General features: G+C 46.5%; 1 protein-coding gene across 2 annotated transcripts in view; it reads left to right on the top strand.

Moving 5' to 3' along the window:
• Nucleotides 1–18,919, top strand: part of RFWD3 (ring finger and WD repeat domain 3) — a 580,144-nt gene that overhangs the window by 41,023 nt on the left and 520,202 nt on the right. For both annotated transcript variants that reach the window (XM_069604073.1, XM_069604082.1), the window contains one exon: nt 6,395–6,764. In XM_069604073.1, coding sequence (XP_069460174.1) covers nt 6,397–6,764 — 368 coding nt within the window. In that variant the 5' untranslated portion in view covers nt 6,395–6,396. The remainder of the gene's footprint in view (nt 1–6,394; nt 6,765–18,919) is intronic.

Raw genomic sequence — 18,919 nt, 5'->3', positions numbered from 1 at the left:
CTTAAGAGTGGACAAGATGATTACTGCTGCACTTTCTCTCCATTAGCACTTGAAGTGCACAGAGAAAAGAGATTGAAGAGAGCACCGAGGACAAGAAAGGAATGCAGGGTGAGCTGTGCTTTAATTGAAGAGGGAAACTTAAATAGCTATCTTTGCTACACAAGTGCCCATTTTTTTTAGCAAACCTACAGGATTGCATAGCAAATTGCTATGCGACACTGCTTATTTTATGCCTTGTCTATGTAGGTTGATTTCATTCAATGGTTGGGGTGGAAGTTTGTTTCGAATGGATTGTGTTCTCCCACGTATTCCTCATCTTTGATATACGTATATCGTCAGCTTTGCAGCTTCGGCAACATTTCTTCACACCAGAGGGCGCTGTGCTCGATGTCATGGGGTTGATGTCCCTCGAGGGTTGCCGTCGAGTGTCAACGTCATCAGCAGGACAAATAGCTCAAGAAGCGCCTGTTGGCTTCAGTTTCGTTTTTCCAAAAGCTTTGCATCGAGTGTTGAACGGCGCGCTTCAGTTCTGGTTTAAAAAAATGCCATGACTGCGGGGGGAAGATGTCTATTACCGATCCCCACCGTGTCTGCCTGGGTTCCGAACACCGAACCGATGACTGTGGCTCCTGTCAGGCCATGACCGGAAAAGCTCTCTGGGATTGCTGAGGTAAACTGGTGGTGGAGAGGGCGGCTTCGAAGTCCACTTCGAAGAGGGATAAAAAGTCTGGGGAGTCTAGGGACTCGTCCCGGCGCAAGAAGTCAAAGAAGTCTCAGTCGAGGAGTCTATCTTCTTCATCTGATTCCTCTACCGTCGTTATCGGGTGCCCAACCAAAAATTATTCCCCCCAGAAAATGGGATGCTTTCAAGAATGCAATGTTGAGTATATTCGAGAATGCAGCCTCAACCCCCTCGAAGGAATCACCCAAAGGCCATGCCACGGTCGCTCCTTTGGACGACCTGGGGAGGTCAAATACTTCCATGGCAAAACTGAGTGTCAAACTGGCGAGTCGCTCTCGGTCCGACAAATCGTCGAGGGTATCATCTCGAGAACATAGTCCTTCTCCGAAAAAAAGCAAATCGTCGATGAGTCAAGCCTGTTGACGCATAAGTCGAAGGCAGCGCCGAGCAAAACGGAGCTAGTGTCGAAACCTTAGTCGACACCGCTGTCGAAAGTTTCATCGACGTCATTGTCGGCGCCTTCAACAGTCACTTCGACCATTTAGAGGCCTCTGCCCAGTCCAGAGAAGGTTTATAAACCTATGCCAAAGAAAGACGTTTTCAAGTCTAAGTCAAGCCTCTGAAGAGGATTCCCCCGCCCCCTTTGGTTTGCGTTATGGCACGCAAAATGTTCCTGAGGAGCTTATTAATCAGGAATCGAGGATAACTGATCTTTGATTGCCTCCAGTCGGCTAGTGGTATAGACACTTGGCCAGAGCTGGAATTTGGCAGACCTGATTCGGCTGAACATGTCGATTCTGCATACAGGAACCTCATGAATAGGCTAATTGAGTACATGGGCTGGAGCAGGAATTCTCCCGCATATGAACAAGACGATATGACTGATATCCGGAATCGAGGACCTCAGAAGGACCCAGTATCCCTTTTCATGCAGCCCTTCAGAGGAAGGTCATGGCAAACTGGGACACTCCAGAATCTGGACCTGCTGTAAACAGGAACTTTGCCAGAAAATATAGGCCTTTTTAGTATTCATCCGGACTATTTAACCAAGCACCCTACACCTGAAAGCTTGGTGGTTCAGGCAGCCACATCAACCAGGAAGTCATCTTACCCCTCTATCACCCCGGATAGAGACGACGAGGGTTGATGACTGGGCTCGTAAAATCTTCGCATCAGGCAATATGGCCTTAAAGTCTGCTAATGTTACTTGTACCCTTTCAAGATTTACTTGCACCCTGCGGGACTGTGTTGTCATGGCAGCTCAGCACATATTCCGGAAGGTCGAGGAAAGAGACTGCTTCCTGGCTATAGTGAAGGATGGAAAGGAGGCAATGGGGGAGTTTCTACAGTCAGGACTGGACACTGCTGACAGTATCAGCAGGTCCATGGCTTCTAGCACCACACTACGCAGGTTTGCGTGGTTGAGAAAGTCTGGCTTTTCACCGGATGTGCAGGCCAGACTACTCAATATGCCCTTTAACGGCTTGAGGTTGTACGGCAGCAAGGCGGATGAGTCTCAAAGCTACAGACCTCCAAGGCGGCGGCTAAATCACTTTGCGCCGCCATACCTCAACAACAACCCTATTCAGGCTAATCTTCCTGGAGAGGTCGCCCTTTCCCTTTCTATTCCTCATTTGGAAAGGGAAGAGGATAGGCTGGACAAAGGGGACAGAAATTATTCCCTTGTAGTGGACGAGTCAGAGGTGCTAAATCGGCCACAGCAGCGGCATCTTTACCCTCAGTCGCTGCTGCAGCCGCCTCTAAGCCACTCTGAGGCCTTGACCCACAAGACCCAGGTGGGAGGCAGAATCTCGAAGCATCTGAACGAATGGCGGGGCATTACTTCAGATACTTGGGCACTGGAAACAGTAGCCCAGGGTTACTGCCTTCCTTTTCAGAAAATGCCTTGGGATTGTCCACTGAGGTTCAACTGTGTCAAAATTCTGGATCTGCTTCTTGTGCAGGAAATTTTAACCCTGCTAGTGAAAGGTGCAATAGAACATGTACCTGTAGCAGAGAGGAACAAGGGTTGGTATTCCCCCTACTTTCTCGTTCCCAAGAAGGACAGAGGATTGAGACCCATCTTGGACTTAAGACATTTCTCAGGAAGGACCAGTTCAAGATGGTAACCCTTTCTCAGATCCTTCAGGCTCTCCAACTCCAAGACTGGTTTGTATCATTGGACCATCAGGATGCTTACTTTCATGTGCCAATCCATCTCAAGCACAGAAAGTACCTGAGGTTGGCGGTTGGCGGTTCTCATCAGTTTCGAGTTCTGCCATTCAGGCTAACCTCCGTCCAAAGGGTTTTCACCAAACTGATGGCGATAGTGACAGCAAGTCTCGGGAGAGGGGGGGATTCACCTCCACCCCTATATGGACGATTGGTTGATCAGGGCTCGTTCACCCTAACCGGCCCAGGAACATCTCAGAATCGCCTGCCACTCCCTACACAGAGTGGGCTTCTCCCTCAATTACAAGAAGTCCCATATGATACTATTCCAAAGACTCCAATTCATCGGAGCAGTCCTGGATACTTCCTCGGGGAGAGCCTCGCCTCCCGAGGGGAGGGCTCAACACATTCTGCAGATGGTAACAAAGTTCCAAAATGCCCAGCATCTGCCAGCCTTCGATTTTCTGAGGTTGCTCTGCCTCATGGCATCCTGCATTTTTCTGGTGCCAGAAGCCAGATTGAGAATGAGGTCCCTTCAATGGGCACTCAGGACTCAGTGGTCCCAATTTCCAGGGAATATGTCAGATCTACTGCAAGTTCCGAGCAGAGTTGCTCAGGACCTTCTATGGTGGACTTGCAGGCACAATATTCTCAAGGGAGAATCTTTTTGGCAACCATGGCTGGAGATAACGGTATTGACGGCCACCTCACTCGCAGGGTGGAGAGCCCACACCAACAAACGTACAATCAGCGGTCGTTGGTTTCCGTCAGAGTCCAAACTACACATCAATCTTTTGAAGCTGTGGGCAATCAGACTAGTGCTGAAGGACTTTCTGCCCTCTGTACGGTGACAGAATGTCCTGATAATGACAGACAACACCGTGGCCATGTACTACCTCAATAAGGGAGGAGGTCTAGGGTCACTACCACTGTGCAGAGAGGCAATGCAGCTCTGGTTCTGGGAAATTCAAGAAGGAATCGCTCTATCAGCAGTTCACCTAGCCAGAGAGCAGAACACAGCGGCGGACGCTCTGAGCAGGCAGAGCAGTCTTCCAACGAGTGGGAACTAGCTCAGGAAGTCCTTCAAGAGATCTTCACCCTTTGGGGAACCCCTCAAGTGGATCTCTTTGCGACCGAGGTCAATCGGAGGTGCGAGCAGTATTGCTCAAGGAAATTTCCTCCAAAAGGAGCTCCAGGGGACGCTTTCGTAGTGGACTGTACACGTTTCCTCCAGTCACTGTCATTCCTCTTGTAATCAGGAGGTTGAGAAAGTTTGGGAAATCCATGATCCTAATTGCTCCGGATTGGGCCGGGACATAGTAGTACCCGGACCTTCTGGACATGTTCATCTGCCCTCCAATACGTCCTCCACAAAGAGAGGGTCTTTTCTCTCAAGAGGAAGGTCAGGTTTTCCATCCAGAGGTCAAAACACTCTTCACGCATGGATTCTGAGAGGCTGAGATACAAAGATTGGGACCTCCCAGATAAAGTAATGCGAGATTTTGCTTTCGGCCAGAAGTCCAACCACCAAATCCTTGTACTGGTGTCGTTGGAATAAGTTCAGTAATTGGTGCAAGGATAAGAATGTGGATCCATTCCTATGTGGCACACCTATGGTGCTTTCTTTCCTGTTTCATTTAGCCAATCTGGGACTCCAGATTGTAACTATAAAAGGATACCTGGCTGCGCTTTCCATTTTTAAGCGCTCCTCTGAAGAGGTCTCTTATTTCAAGATACCACTGATTGTGCAATTTCTAAAGGGTCTCACTAACGTGTACTCTCGAGTCCCATTTCATATGCCTGTTTGGGTTTTAAATTTGGTACATTAAAAACAGTCCTACTAGTGGCTCTTACATCAGCCTGCAGGGTGAGTGAGTCAAAGGCTCTTTCTTGTAAGCCTCCTTACACCGTTTTCATAAGGATAAAGTCATCCTCCAAGTCAAACCATCATTCCTGCCTAAGGTAGTCTGACTTCCATTTGATGCAGAAGATAACACTGCCAACTTTTTATCCGTGCCCCAATCCCCCCACCCCCTCAACCTCCTTGCTCATGCAGGTGAGGAGGAATAAAGGCTTCACAGGCTAGACCCAAAAAGGGCCCTAAGCTTTTATATTTCAAAACTTGCTAAATTTCGACCAGATGATCAACTCTTTATTGGGTATACATGCCACAAATTGGGCCTGGCATTAACCAAACAGACTATATCCAGATGGATAATTTTAGCAATTGGAGAATGTTAAAGATCCACCAGATGGGCTAAGGGCTCATTCCACTAGGGACATGGCAACTTCTGCAGGTCTGCAAAGGGGTGTCCTGGTAAATATCTGTGCAGCTGCCACCTGGTCGTTTATGCATACATTCGTAAAGCATTATTGTTGAGACTCGACCTCGTCTCAAGGAGATCTTTTTGCAAAGGCCGTTCTTCATACGGCCCATGACTAAATTAATTGGTACTCCCACCTCCAAATTGTCACTGCTTTGGGAGTCTATCAAAGATGAGGAATACGTGGGAGGACATAATCCATTCCAGGAACAAGTTAAACAAGTTACTTACCCCTGGTAACGTTCTTTTGACTGGATGTTCCTCCCACGTATTCCTCATCGCCCCTCCTAGCCTACCCCGCTGTACAATTTACATGTTTTAGGCTCTGCGCTTTCTGATAGCTTGCAGTCTTGGGTTACGCTGGTCAATCCCTTGATTGATGGGAACGAAAAAACGGAACTGAAGCCAACGGGCGCAGCTCGAGCCATTTGTACTGCTGACGTCGACACTTGACGGCAACCCTCGAGGGACATCGATGCCACAACATCGAGCACAGCGCCCTCTGGTGTGAAATTATTTTTCTGAAGCAGCAAAGCTGACAATCTATGTATATCAAAGATTAGGAATACGTGGGAGGAACATCCAGTCGAAAGAACATTATCAGGGTAAGTAACTTGTTCTTCTCTTGACCGTCCTGGAAGATTGGACCACACCACATCTTACTAAAACATTGCCTTATACCTTTTTTCCTTTTTTTTTTTTTTTTTTTTTTTTTTAGTTTGTATTTATTTTTTGGTTTATACCCCTTTCCTTTTATACAGATGTTCTTTTAGAACCCATGCCCCTCCCAATGTAGGTTTTTGGGAATAATTGTCTTCAAAATCTATTACCACTGAAAACAAAGAGGCAAAAAGCAATGCAGTAACTACAGTAGACTTGCTCTAAATCTACTTGTAAACAATCAGGTTTTTAATAGCACTTCATGCAAGATTCCTGCTGCTCTTAAGTGCTGCAATAGCGGTCATTATTACCCATTATAATGGTACCTCAGTTTAGCCACCTCGAAAAGATGATGGGCTGAGTTGGCACTGCTATGTTTCAAACTCATGAAGTTCATGCTAGCCACATGTGCCAGCCACCCGGCAGGACTATTGTTCTTGTGAATGTTGCCATCTTCAGCTGCATAGTTGAAGTGTCAGTTTTGTTATGTAGTAATATATTGATTCTCAATAGTGGTGGACAAATGGCTCAAAACATATTTCTTTACTTTTCACAGAAATGGCCCAAGAGGAAATGGAAGTGGACCTTGGGCCAGTGCTCAACCCCAGTATGTCTGGATTTAATATCCCTGGGATGTACTCTGGCCTCGGGGCGTCTGCATCTTATTTGGCACCCCGCTTGCCCATTCAGTTGGGACCTCCTCCTTCCCCCATCTCGGTTGAAGGCTTAGTGGAGTATGTTGAGAACAACTACAGTGATGAGATTTTATTGGATCCTGTCCATCAACCTATAGACCTGCGGGTTCTTACTGGGGTAATGGACCAAATAGGAGAGCGTCGCATCATGCGGGTACGGCAGCAACCTGCAGAAAGGAGGACAGTCCAGCGCCAACAGCGGGCTAGCAGGTCCCATAGACTTTTGGCCAGGTAAGTGAAGCATAATGTGGTTGCCTCCTCATCACAGGTATTGGATGTACTATTTCATATCCCTTTTTTTTATTACAAAATGAGGGGGTACGTTTATTATGGTTTTATTTGCTAGCCTATCGAAGAGCATTCCGTTTTTAGTCATTGCAACTAGTGTATTTATCTCCTGCTCAGTTTGTTCCACACAAGCTATGTTCTGTTATATTTGTGTAGCACCTAATGCCATTGTTATTCATTCGAAGCGCAAATTGGGTGGAAAGCCTTTCAGAAGACTGCAGTCTTTGCAAGCATGGAAATCAAGAACATTACATTGCATGCAAATAGTAAATGAAATTAGGTGACGGAGATGACTAGTTTAAAACATTATAAAAATCATTTAGAGCATTGTGTTCATTTTTTTGAGAAAAGCGTGGAGTCAACAGCTACCCTGGTCATTGACGCTTTGGTAGGCTTCTTTTTTGAGAAGCAGTGGAGCTAAATTAGCACATATCGATTAGCTCTTAACATGAACACAAAGAAGTTATATTCTTTTTCAAACATAAAAAGTTGTGATTTATTAAATTTTCAAGAGTCGATATTTTTAAAAGCGAAATATGCCATCCTTGGCACAGGAAAACATTTTATACACAAAGTTATGTAATCATTGTGCATATAGGTGGGTTAGTACATCAATGGTGACTGTAATTACATGTACTGCTAGTGTTGCGGCAGTACGTAAAAATTGTCAGTGAGCATTGTGTTCAGGCACAGATTTGGCTGTTAGGTCAGTGACTATGGACAGCTGGACTGAATTTTTCGTGGGACTCTGCTGTATTCTATGGGTTGCAGTGCAAGAGTAGGAATGGATATTGGTCTATCAACCCCTAGGGGAACTGTACAGTTCAGGGCTCTTCTTTACTTTACATGTAGAAGACCAGCCAAAACAACATGCAACCCTGCATGCCAAGTGCTCTAGATAAGATTTTGAAGTGGAAGTATTGTACTCCCTATTTTTTAAAGTTGGGAGTAAAATGATTTTTTTTAGAGAGTAAACATGTAAGTCCAGTTCCCAGTGGGAGTATTTTATAAGCGAGTAAAAATGTTTTAACTGTGAAGCGGAAATGTTTTTGTAATAATTATTTCTTTGCACCTAGTTATGCATACATATTAAAATATGCAGGTTTACTTCTGATCATGCAGTAAAAATTGCAGTTTCTTCTTGTGCTACAGTGTGCACTGCTGGTCCAAATATATCCATGGAGCTATGAGTGAAAGCATGGGCACTCGGTCATATTGTTTCCCATTTTATGTTTGGAGTATTTTTACTCCCTGTTTTTTATTTTTGGGAAGTATTTGCCCATTTGTAGTGAGTAAAGGTGACTGATACACCCCTTATCTGCTGTACACGTCCACCAAAGGCCTGTTGCATACAGGTCCCCTGCCGTCACCTCTCATCCTCCTTGTAAATTACCATAAGCAACAGCTAAGTGAATTACCATAAGCAACAGCTAAGTGTTATGGGAGGCAAGCACCTTTGGTTCAGAGCAAGAACTACTTGAACTTTGGGGCAGCAGTCACCCATTTTGCCTTGCTTAGCATGCTGATAGATGCCTCAAGTTCGCTCTACCATGCACAGGTGCTATGATCAGTAGCCTGCTGAGAACTCTGTCCTTCTTGGGCAGGGAAAGAAAGCTATGTATGAAGTAGCACTGCTCTGTCAGACAAAGGTAATTTTGTGGAGCAAAAGGCTTGCATTTGAGCTAATTTGCATACCCTCAATGTCTTGCTGATGTGGCTCTGAACTAGAGGTGTACTTCCAGTAATGGTTACTAGGTGGCGTGACATGGGTGGCACACATTACCTACCAGTAATTGTCTTCATGTTGCTTGTATCTGCTTAGATTCAAATGTCCTGCATAGGCTGACATCCAGTGGCACCTCTTCTCGAAGTCCTAATTAGGGCGCTCTGCAACACCAAGTGACGTGCACAACACCTGCTTACCTCCCCCCCCCCCATGTGTCGATGTCCCCAGATTGCTGTTATTCCGCCTTGAGGATGCATGAAGTTTATAGTGGACTGTAGGTGTGTCAACTGATTAGTGTAGAAAGTTAACTCTTAGCTGATAAATAATTAAATCTGTTTGACACCGTCATTCACAAATAGGCGGGCACATCTCAATCTAAGCAGATAAAGCAACAGAAAGATGATTATTGGAAGGTAAGGTTTATCTTCTGAGGCTTTTGGATCTACTTTGAATCATATACTTTGCATAGCCTAGCAAGCAGTCCCCGATATAAGGTGGGTGAACTGAATGAGCAGAAACAAACCAATGTTTTAACACTGCTTGTCCAATGCGAATAATTTCTTGCTTTTATGGCCACACAATGTTGTGTAAAAGTATGTACTGATCTCTGTGTAGCTGCATTACAGATCACCTCAAGTGGCACAAATGCGATAAATGCCACTATAGCTCCTGTACTACATGTAGAATGTGTCTGAAAGGTAGTGTCGTGCTTGAGAGGCTGTAACACTTTTTTTAATGCAACTTGCGATGGGGTCCCCTCCTCTATCTGCCAGTGATACAAATAACTGATTGGTCTTTCTCAGTGGCTTTGTTTTGTTGAGATAGTACATGATTGCCCTACATATATCCCATGTATGAAGAGCTTGAAAGAACACTTAAAGTTCAATGGATTGCATAACATGACATTTAGATATGTATTTTGATGCAAAACGTGGGTGTGTTCTTAAGACCACCTTGTTTTTATGCACTTGTAACAAAGGGTTCAGCCACTGATGAAGCTTTGCAGTTAAATAATTCTGCGAATAGATGGGATGGCTACCAGGAAAGCCACTTTATGTAATATCTTTAAGAGATGATTTGTGTGTTGGCAGAAAAGGTGGACCCATGAACTTGCTTCGTACAACATTTTGAATCCAACCCAGTGGCGGGTAAGCCATCTGTGGGTGTATTAGTTTTACTCCGTCCATGAAGGCTTAGACAACTAGAATTCTCCACCAGGAGACCTTGTTGTGAGATGTTGTGCAGGCTGACGGTGCCACCAAAGGAACTTTTAAAGAATTAAAGACTTATCCTGAATCGAGTAAACGCAAGAGGTAATGAATAATATGTGGTGGTGAGCAATCAATAAACCAAATGTTTGATTTTCTGCACCACACGACAAACCTCTTCCGCTTTTTAAAATAAATGTGTAGTGTTGGGTTTTATGTCTCTCCTTTAAGATTTCCATGCATCTGTCTGGCAAATTGAGGTGGCCAAACGCTGACCTCAGGAGCCAAACTGCTAAACTGGTTGTATGAGTTTGTGGGTGCAGGACCTGGCCCTGCGACAGCAGGATGCGAGTGGGTGTCACTTTCACCGGTGGACATAGCAACATCTTGAGAAGTTGGGAGTACCATGTTTTCCACGTCCACGTCCACATAGGTGCAATTATAATTGGATTTTCCCGTGCATCTTGTGGAGCCCCCCCTGTGCAAGAGTGGTATTGGGGGTTAGGGGGGCGAAGAAGCGCAAGTAAATATCCCTGCCCAATTGATCCATAGTCATTTTTCCCAGAGATCCCCTCTGTGGGTACCTGGATACGTAATGTGGGCTTTTTGCCTTTTGCGCTGTTATGAAAATGCCTGTTCCGATTCCCTCATTGAGTGAAGTGTCTGTATGGTTGTCCCCACTCATGTTCTAAAGGTTGCACTCTGCTTAAACTGTCTGCTATACAATGGTGTTTCCCTGTAACATTGTTGGGCTTGTTGGAGATGTATCTCCTTTGTAGACACAGCTTCCAAATGTTTTTAGCAAGTCTTGACAAGAGTGTGTTCCGCCTTGTTTGTCGATATAAAACATGGCTATTGCGATTTCTGTTGCAAGGAGAACGTTCTTCCCCTCTAGATGTTGTTGGAAAGCCTGAAGTGCTTTGTTTACTGCCAGGAGTGCAGCTTCCTTAGTGGGCCATAGAGACCATGTCCCTTGAGCTGTGAGGTCCAGGCAACGGGCAACCCAACCTATCAGGGATGCGTCTGTTGTAATGGTTATGTGAATTGGCAGGTTGTAGAAAGTTTTTCGTTTTGTCTACTATTTTAGAGCTATACCGTGTGTGTGCAAAAATTCCACTAAATCGTCCCAGTCCCCTTCTGCTTGAGACTCTCTGGGTTCTCTAACCATTGTTGCACCGGCCCCATATTTAGTCTTGCTTGAGGCACGATGAAGATGCAGGACACCATCATGCCGAGCTGATGCATGACTTTTCTGACTGTTATCTGCTGAACGCCCACTTAACGTGGGAACTAGTTTAATAGCTTTTGAACCCTATTGTTGGAGGAGAATACTAGTGCTGATTTCGTGTTGAGAATAGCCTCTGCAAATTGTTTTTCTTGGCTGGGAAGTAGACTGGATTTCTTTTTGTTGGTTGAAAATAAATCCCAGTTGTTGTAACCGATTGTTACTGATATTATTTTTGCGGGATACCCTCCCTGCAGAGTTGTGCTGCTACAACTGCCAGACTCTTTGTGAACACTTGAGGGGCTGACCCATTCCAAAGGGGAGTACCTTGAATTGATAATGAACAGGGCCTAGGTACTTTAGATGTGCTGGGAGCATTGAAATATCAAAGTATGCTTCTTACATATCCAGTGTTCCTAGAAAATCACCTTACTCGAGTAGGGGAATGAACTCTTGTAATGTGGTCATTCTGAATTTTTGTGGTTTAAAACACGTTTGCTGGCCTTGGGTCTAGCACTGGTCTCTGTCTTTCTTCGGAACAAGGAAAAACACAGAATAAATACCCTTGTTTACCTGTGATAGCGGGACAACTTCTAGTGCTTCCATGTCGAGTAATGGCAGTATTTCTGCTTTCAGAATTTGACATTTTTTCTAGTGACATTCTCTGGTTTGTGGTGGTAGATTGTGTGGTCTCCTGACTTAACTCTATGCAATACCCCTTTGTCATGGTGGATAAGACCCACTTGTCCAACATTATTCTCTCCCATCCCTGGGTGTCTGATGGGATTTGACCCCCTACTTGGGTTACATGTGAGAGAACGTGACCAGGAGCGTCATTGTTTTGAGGCAGTGGGAGCTCCCCTGGAGGATTGCTTTCTACCTCAGCCTCTTCCCCTTTTGAACTGTCTTTGGTAGGTTGATGGTGCTGTGCTCTGACTCTGGTATGCAAACCAAGTGCTTGCTCCTGGCGAATAGTGGATGTTCATGCAAAATTATGTGTATGAAACCCACGTCGACTATTTGCTGATCCTCTCTGTTGAAAGGTCTTACTTGTGATTTGGCACAAGATTTTGATCGTCTCGTGCTCCCTTTTGGCTTTTTCTAGGGCCTCATCAACCTCGTTGCCAAAAAGAACACTGTCCTCAACTGTCATATTTATGTATATACGGCCTAAATCCGGACCCTCGCAGCCACCAGTCACGCCTCTTGAAAGAGTCCCTTCTGCTAAGAGACTGCCCGCAGTCTCTGCTGAATCTAGTTCTTTCTTAATAACTGAAATCTTGGATGCACAAGGTTCTAGTAATACAGGTTCTCTTTGCAATTCTTGTGTTTTGGGAATTGTAGACCGCACCTTTATAGTGCAGTGGGCATACTTGGTAATCTTTTGTTTTTTTTTTGGTCACTGCCTAAGATAAGCTGGTGGCAGCAGTAACATTCAGTTTGTATTTAGTGGCTAGCACCCCGAGTTTGCCATGCCACAAGGTATTTTGCCATATTGTAGTTTTATCTTCTTGCTGCCCTCAAAGTTCAGAACATCCCAAATAAGATCATGCTATTGCCCGGGAAAGCTGTTGCCTTCATGGGCTAGTCAGCCATGTGTGTGAGCCCAAGAGAAGGGTCTGGGACTGTCTGGTCACAGTCCGCATCCCTTAGTCTACTGCTGGGCAGATGTGAAACCAGTAGTTTCGGACAACTACTGGCTGTTTGAATGTGGCAGATCTTTCCATTGGTGGGCTTACTTGCTTCCTACTCTAATTCTGGATAAGAGGAGGACTTCTGCAGCCATTCTTCTATGTTGGGGCCAAGAATCCTATGATGAAGAGAAGCCCACTGACCAAGACTTGTGCAGTAAACCACCACTCTCCAGTGACTGGCCAGGTGAAGCCCTGCTCCGTTGCAAGATCTCAGAAGACCCTTGTTGGTGCTTCAGCCATTGGATTAGCGGGCCCAACTAGTCTTGAAGCCTACTCGAGGTTGCATGTCCTAAGAGCCTTTGGAAGTGTCCCTGGACTGCCGGCTGGACTGACCGGCTCCCTCCTCCAGAGAACTTTCCGGTCCGCGTACATGCCGGGAACTTTCATTGATTGTTTTAGCATCCTCTGCATTAGTTGGCTAGGTTCAACTATTGTAACGGTTCTGCCTTAGTCTAGCGGGGCAAGTGTGACATGATTACTGCTCTGCAGGAGCACAGGTACGATTAGTGTTTTCTAAACTCCTACTCGGCCCCATACTAGTACTAACAAAGTAGTGATACCAATTGTAAAAGAGAAAAGGGAACCGCATGAATAATACTCCTCCCTCATCTCCATAAGGTAGGTAGCATGGGCCGAGGGCAGGATATACACTTAAAATATTGTGAGCATGGAAGCATCCAAACAATAATAGTACAGTAAGTTCCAAAGTAAAAGAAAGGTTCAATACAAATAACCTCTTAACTGCTGAGGGTTTTCTCTCCCAGTGCAGAACCCTTTTTTGGACCTTTCAGTACGACTGGATTCAATCCCTTTTTTGTTTCAAGTGATATCCTGGCCAAATTTGCACCCTTTTCTTCCCCCATGTATGCAGTCATAACGCCACCAAGGATTCCTAGTTTGCTGTAGGAACTGTAAGAAAATAACAGTCAATATTTTTTCTTTCTTTCAGATAATGCTAATAAAATGATGTACAAAGAAGCCTGTGTTTTTTTCCTTGTAAGAGCTAGGAACAAAACAAATGGTTTTCTGTTATGAATTCACAATTTTCCAAGCTTTCATGAACCAGTTGAGTGGAAACAGAAAACGTATTTCTTAGAAGGTTACCATCAGTTTTGTGAGGTAGGCGATTTTTATTTATTTATTTTTTTTTCTTCAATAGGCCATGCTTGGATGGAGTGGAAGAGGGTAGGAAAGCTGAATGGGAAGACAGAAAGGCATACAGTTCTGAAACGTAGACAAAATATATCAAGTTTAGGATCGGGTCATTTGTGCAGTTCAGGCAACAACTATGTAGCTAAAAGTCCCATTGTTTGGGGAAAAAATTTGAAACATGACGGAAAAAAGGTATGCGCTCGACATGTTTGGACTTGTAAGGTTATGACTTCAGTGAATTGTGAGAAAATCATTGCACCGCTACATTCCTCCGACTCTCTAGTTAGGAAAGCACACATTTTTCACAATGTTTCAAAAAGCAAGCAATCCCACAAGCCAAGAACTGAGCCATGGTACACATGATTTTTATGCTGACGGCCTAAACAAATGTACTTAGCATTTGAAACTAAGGAAAACAAATGTGGTGAAGAATGGCAAGCAGGCATTTTTTTTGAAAGAGCAGTGGCAGACCTTTTGAAGGATAGGTGACATACGCAGGTTACTAAAGCGTACAGTGCCTAAAGCAGCAACTAAATGTAGGTCACATTTGGGAAACAAAAGAGTGCAGTAGGACATTTATGAAAACCTCATCCAAACTAGTAGAAAACAACAAATGTCCTACTTTCCCCACATTCCCACTGGTGTTCCGACGAAAACTGTACCTCACATTTGTCGGAGGACTCACCTGGGCGTAAAGGGAAAGGCTAAACTACTAGTACATCAAACGCCCCTGGGAATACTGGATTTGGTCGTCTGGACAGCCCACAGATCTGTGCCTCGGGTGTCGCAGCAACCAAGAAAAACCGGGAACCCCATGCATTTCTAAAAAAAGATGATATCCGTTGGAATCCAAAGAGGTCTGACATTTGCAAATCGCTCTGGAATTGTTTACCCACAAGGCCGGCAAAGTCCAAAATGTAGGGCAAAGAAACATAATTTTCAGACATTTGCCATCAGGAAACCACCAAAACATGCTGGCAACAACACATGTCCTAACTTCGCACGTTCCCACAGGTCTCATGAAAAAAACTGTACCTCACATGTGTGGGTGCACTCAATAGGGTGGAAACGGGTTAATGATCTGTATGCCAAGTGCTCTGGGAATACAATAATCGCTGTGCATTAGACACTGCTGCCCTGTTTTTCCTCTTCAAGCCCTTTCGTCAGCACCTTTTTGCTCATTCTCCTCCTCCTCATACATACAGTGCATAGTGCAACAGGACATCCTTGGTAAGTTTTAGCACAAGAGAAAAGAATCTTGTGAGCAGTAAAGCTGCGTCAAGGCACCAACCACTTTACTGGCCATTCATACATCTTTCGCGTCTGCAGTCGCTAGCCATCCATTTCAGCAGTCGCACCACTACCAAATCACCAGCTCCACAGCAAGTAGACATCCGCTCACATGGCAAGCTCGTCGCCAGGTGATGTCCTCCACACCAACTTCATGTACGTGCATAAAAACTGTGCCTGCATTCAACTGTCATGTGGTATCAACCGTATCTGCAAACATACGTACACTAAATACAGATCCACTAACATGCTAACCATTTCTCCAGTGATGGAAAGGGGCATTCACAGCTCAGCTTTACCTCACTCACACACCAATCACATCTCAGTCATTCTAAAACGAGACATTCCAGTCATACAAAACGAGAACTTTACTTTAGTTAAAAACAAAAATCATGGCAGGGTGGTACGACCGCCAGGGAGCTGAACTACCATTGCTTGCCAAGGCATGACTCAAGTGGAAGGAACCAGAATGGCTTTTAGCCCGAATCGCGTTCCCTTCCAAGGCACGCCTCAAGTGGAGGGAGCTGGGAGGGGTGCTGTTGAGCAGCTCGTAAGATGGCCGCAGCCTGAGAGTGCTCCGGTGGAGGCTCTAATGTATGGCTCAATATCCTGCATGTCGGCTGCAAACTGCCCAGAGAAGTACGTCGCACCATGCCAGAACCTCGGGGCACCAGGGGATCCAATAACAAACTTCCTGGATCGAGTGGACCTCTGTACCCCTTGCTCGCACCATCCGGGACTTGGTGTATCCCATCATAAGAGTGGCGGGCCGCCCCTCCCCCACAAACAGCTGAAATAAGTACTGGACAGCCGATCCGAGTGATTCCTTCCTATGCCGCACTGAGTTTCGCTCCTCTGCGCTGGGGCCTTGGAGGCACCCATGGATGCTTGGTCCGCTCGCCCCGCTTGGCCCACTACACACTGGTGGTCGGCTCCATCTGGGGATGGCGCCATGGGTGTTACCGCCCCACCCACTGTGTTGTTTCCCAGACCTTGCTTGCCCACACTGCCGGGAGCGTCCCAACGCTGCATACACACGGGTGCTTGGAGTGGGATCTCTGGATCAGCGACTGGACCGGGGCTGCGCTTGACCCTCGAGGGACAATTCCACCTGCTCCTTGCCGGCTTAGCCCCGGTCCCTCAGAGCGGCATGCTCTCTACCACCAGCCCAGGCCGATTCAGGCATTATCATACCCCAGGGTCTGCCTGGAGGCCGCTCGTGGGGCCTGCCTTTTACAGGAATCCCTGCTCTCCCTGCTCCACGCTGTGCCCCTTCCCTCAGAGTGAACTGCATCCTGATAGGATCTGCATTGGCCGCCCCACCCTCCACGTGTGCCCACTCCCCCACATCCCATCCCTACCCCATCCCCCCCAGCCTCCCCTTTGGATCTGACCAGACTTGGCATACCACGGTCTTCTTCTCCATGGCACCGGAAGTCGGCTACAACATTTGGGGCCCACCGTCCACCTGGTCCCTCCGTCTGCCTCCACAATTCCACAAACATTTCGCTCGAGGTGGACCCCCCGAATGGGCAATCAAACGGGTGAGGATGGAGCAATACGCCAAAGCGGATCCACCACAACCGGAGGATGAGCCCGGCCCCTCCCAACTTGACATTTCGGCTCTTGATCAAACTCTGGTAGCTCTGAAGAATAATACGGACAATCTGGGTGCTAAAATTGATGCACTAACATGTAAGGTGGACGTGTCTGCAGTTCAAATTGAAAAATTATGTGGTAGGATGTCAGAGGTGGAGCATCGGATCGGCGATGGAGAAGAAAAAGTTGCAGAGCTCCGGCAAGAGAGGTGGCCTCTCCAACAAGTGACTAAAAAAGTGGTTGCCAAGAATGTGGACCTTGAAGGAAGGTCAAGAAGAAACAACCTAAGGATCATGGGAGTCGCAGAGACAATCCCCATTGACAACACGGAAACCTTTGTGGAGAAACGTCTTAGAGAGGTTCTCGATGACTCCCCCCACCCCTCTCTGTTACAGAAATGTTCATGGTGGAACGAGCCCATCGTTCACTTGCAGCGAGACCTCCACCAGGAGCCCAGAGAGAGCCATCATCACTCGCATATTCAATTATCTAGACCGGGACATCCTGCTTAGAGCTGCAAGAGAAAAAAAAGACCCTACGATGGGGCTCGGCAACAATAAGACTCTTCCCAGACTTCAGCCAACAGGTTTAGGACCAGAGGAAACCCTTCCAATCAGCGAAAAACATCCTGAGAAAGAAAGATATCTGGTACTCTATGATGTACCCGGCCAAACTTCGGGTCGTTTACGATGGGAGGACTTTATTATTCACGTCTCTGGAATCCGCAGAGCGTTTTGCTTCAGAAATCCCGGACTCGGGGGCCTCCCCCTGCCGCCCGCCATAGGCCAACTGGAGCGGGACGGGGTCCTTTCTACTGCTGTGAATTGTTGATGGGTCCCTCTGGTGCCCCGCAAGGCCTACCCCGGCAATTACTGGAGCAATTCTTATGTATGACAACATCGAATGTGAAAGTTGGTAAACGAGCCCATCTTCACAGGGAGGCACAGTGGCCACCGGCACCACCCCATGCCTGGCGGCACCTAATTGAGTTTTTAAAGTTTGATGGGTATAGTTAAACGGGTGGGGGGTGGGTTACAGTGGCTGGTAGGTTGGTGTTTCTGGCATGGGCGGGGGAGCGTAGGGGTTGTTACAGTATTGCACCTGCTGGTGCCTCCAGTCTAGTCGGGACGGGCAGGTAGGGAGGGAACCTTCTTCCGGGTCTATGGAATCCTATGCACACTTGATCTTGTAATGCATCTCAACTGTTATACACCAAATAGAACACCTGAGGCTCCTTATTGGGACATTACCTTCAGCCCAGGCATAACGTGACACCCTCTCAGGGGTCTGTTACCCCTGCAAATACTAACATCACTTTGCTTACATGGAACGTTTGTGGTCACCCAAACGGAAAAAAGACACGCCTTCTTGCCAATTACGTGAGGAATCACCACGTTAATCCAGGAGACTCACCTAGGGAAGGAACACAAACTACTCCCCCGCCCCCCTCCATAGGCATCCATAGATATGGGTTGGCCCACACAACTCACTCTAGTGGCGTCACAATTGATATACATTACTCGTTGGAATTTAAATTGCATAAACAGGTATCTGTTCCGAACACCTGCGGACATTCCTGGGCCGGGGTACGAAGTGGTCTGGGCGGGGGACTTTAATTTAGCTCTTTCTCTGACATTAGACAGGGCCACATCAGCTCAGAAGTCTCTCACCCGAGCGGCCCAAAATGGCAAGCCATCGCAGCAGATTACACCCTGATTGATATTTGGCGATTTCACCACCCTGATGACTGGGAATTCACCTTTCACTATAGTGTACACGAAAGCTCTTCCAGGATAGACTATATCCACATTTCTCCAGAATTAGCACGTGTGTCCAGCAGGGCGGCGATCCTCCCCTGTGCTCTGCCGGACCACTCCCCGGTCCTTGTACAATTCACAGGGCCGTCTATCCCTCCCAAGCAACTTAGGTGGAGGTTTCCAGCTCTGGCTCTTGAGGATATAGCGTTCCGTGAAGATATGCACCAAGCCATCTCAGAATTTTTCCAACTAAATGGGGAATCCTTCCCAAGCCCCGGGATTGTATGGGAAACATTTAAGGTGTATATTTGGGGCTGGTGTGTGTCACAGGAGGGGGGCGTCCTGAAAAGCATTCGCAGAGCCATGACATCCAAAGAAAAAGAAATTAGAAATATGGAGCTCTGCCAGGCTCGGATGGACTCGGCCGAACTCCAAGCTGACCTGCAG

The sequence above is a fragment of the Ambystoma mexicanum genome, chromosome 1p (genome assembly GCF_040938575.1).
Source record: "Ambystoma mexicanum isolate Mex_15411 chromosome 1p, UKY_AmexF1_1, whole genome shotgun sequence".
Lineage (NCBI taxonomy): Eukaryota > Metazoa > Chordata > Amphibia > Caudata > Ambystomatidae > Ambystoma > Ambystoma mexicanum.
The sequence above is the reverse complement of the archived record's forward strand: the minus strand, read 5'-3'. Positions and strand labels throughout refer to the sequence as shown.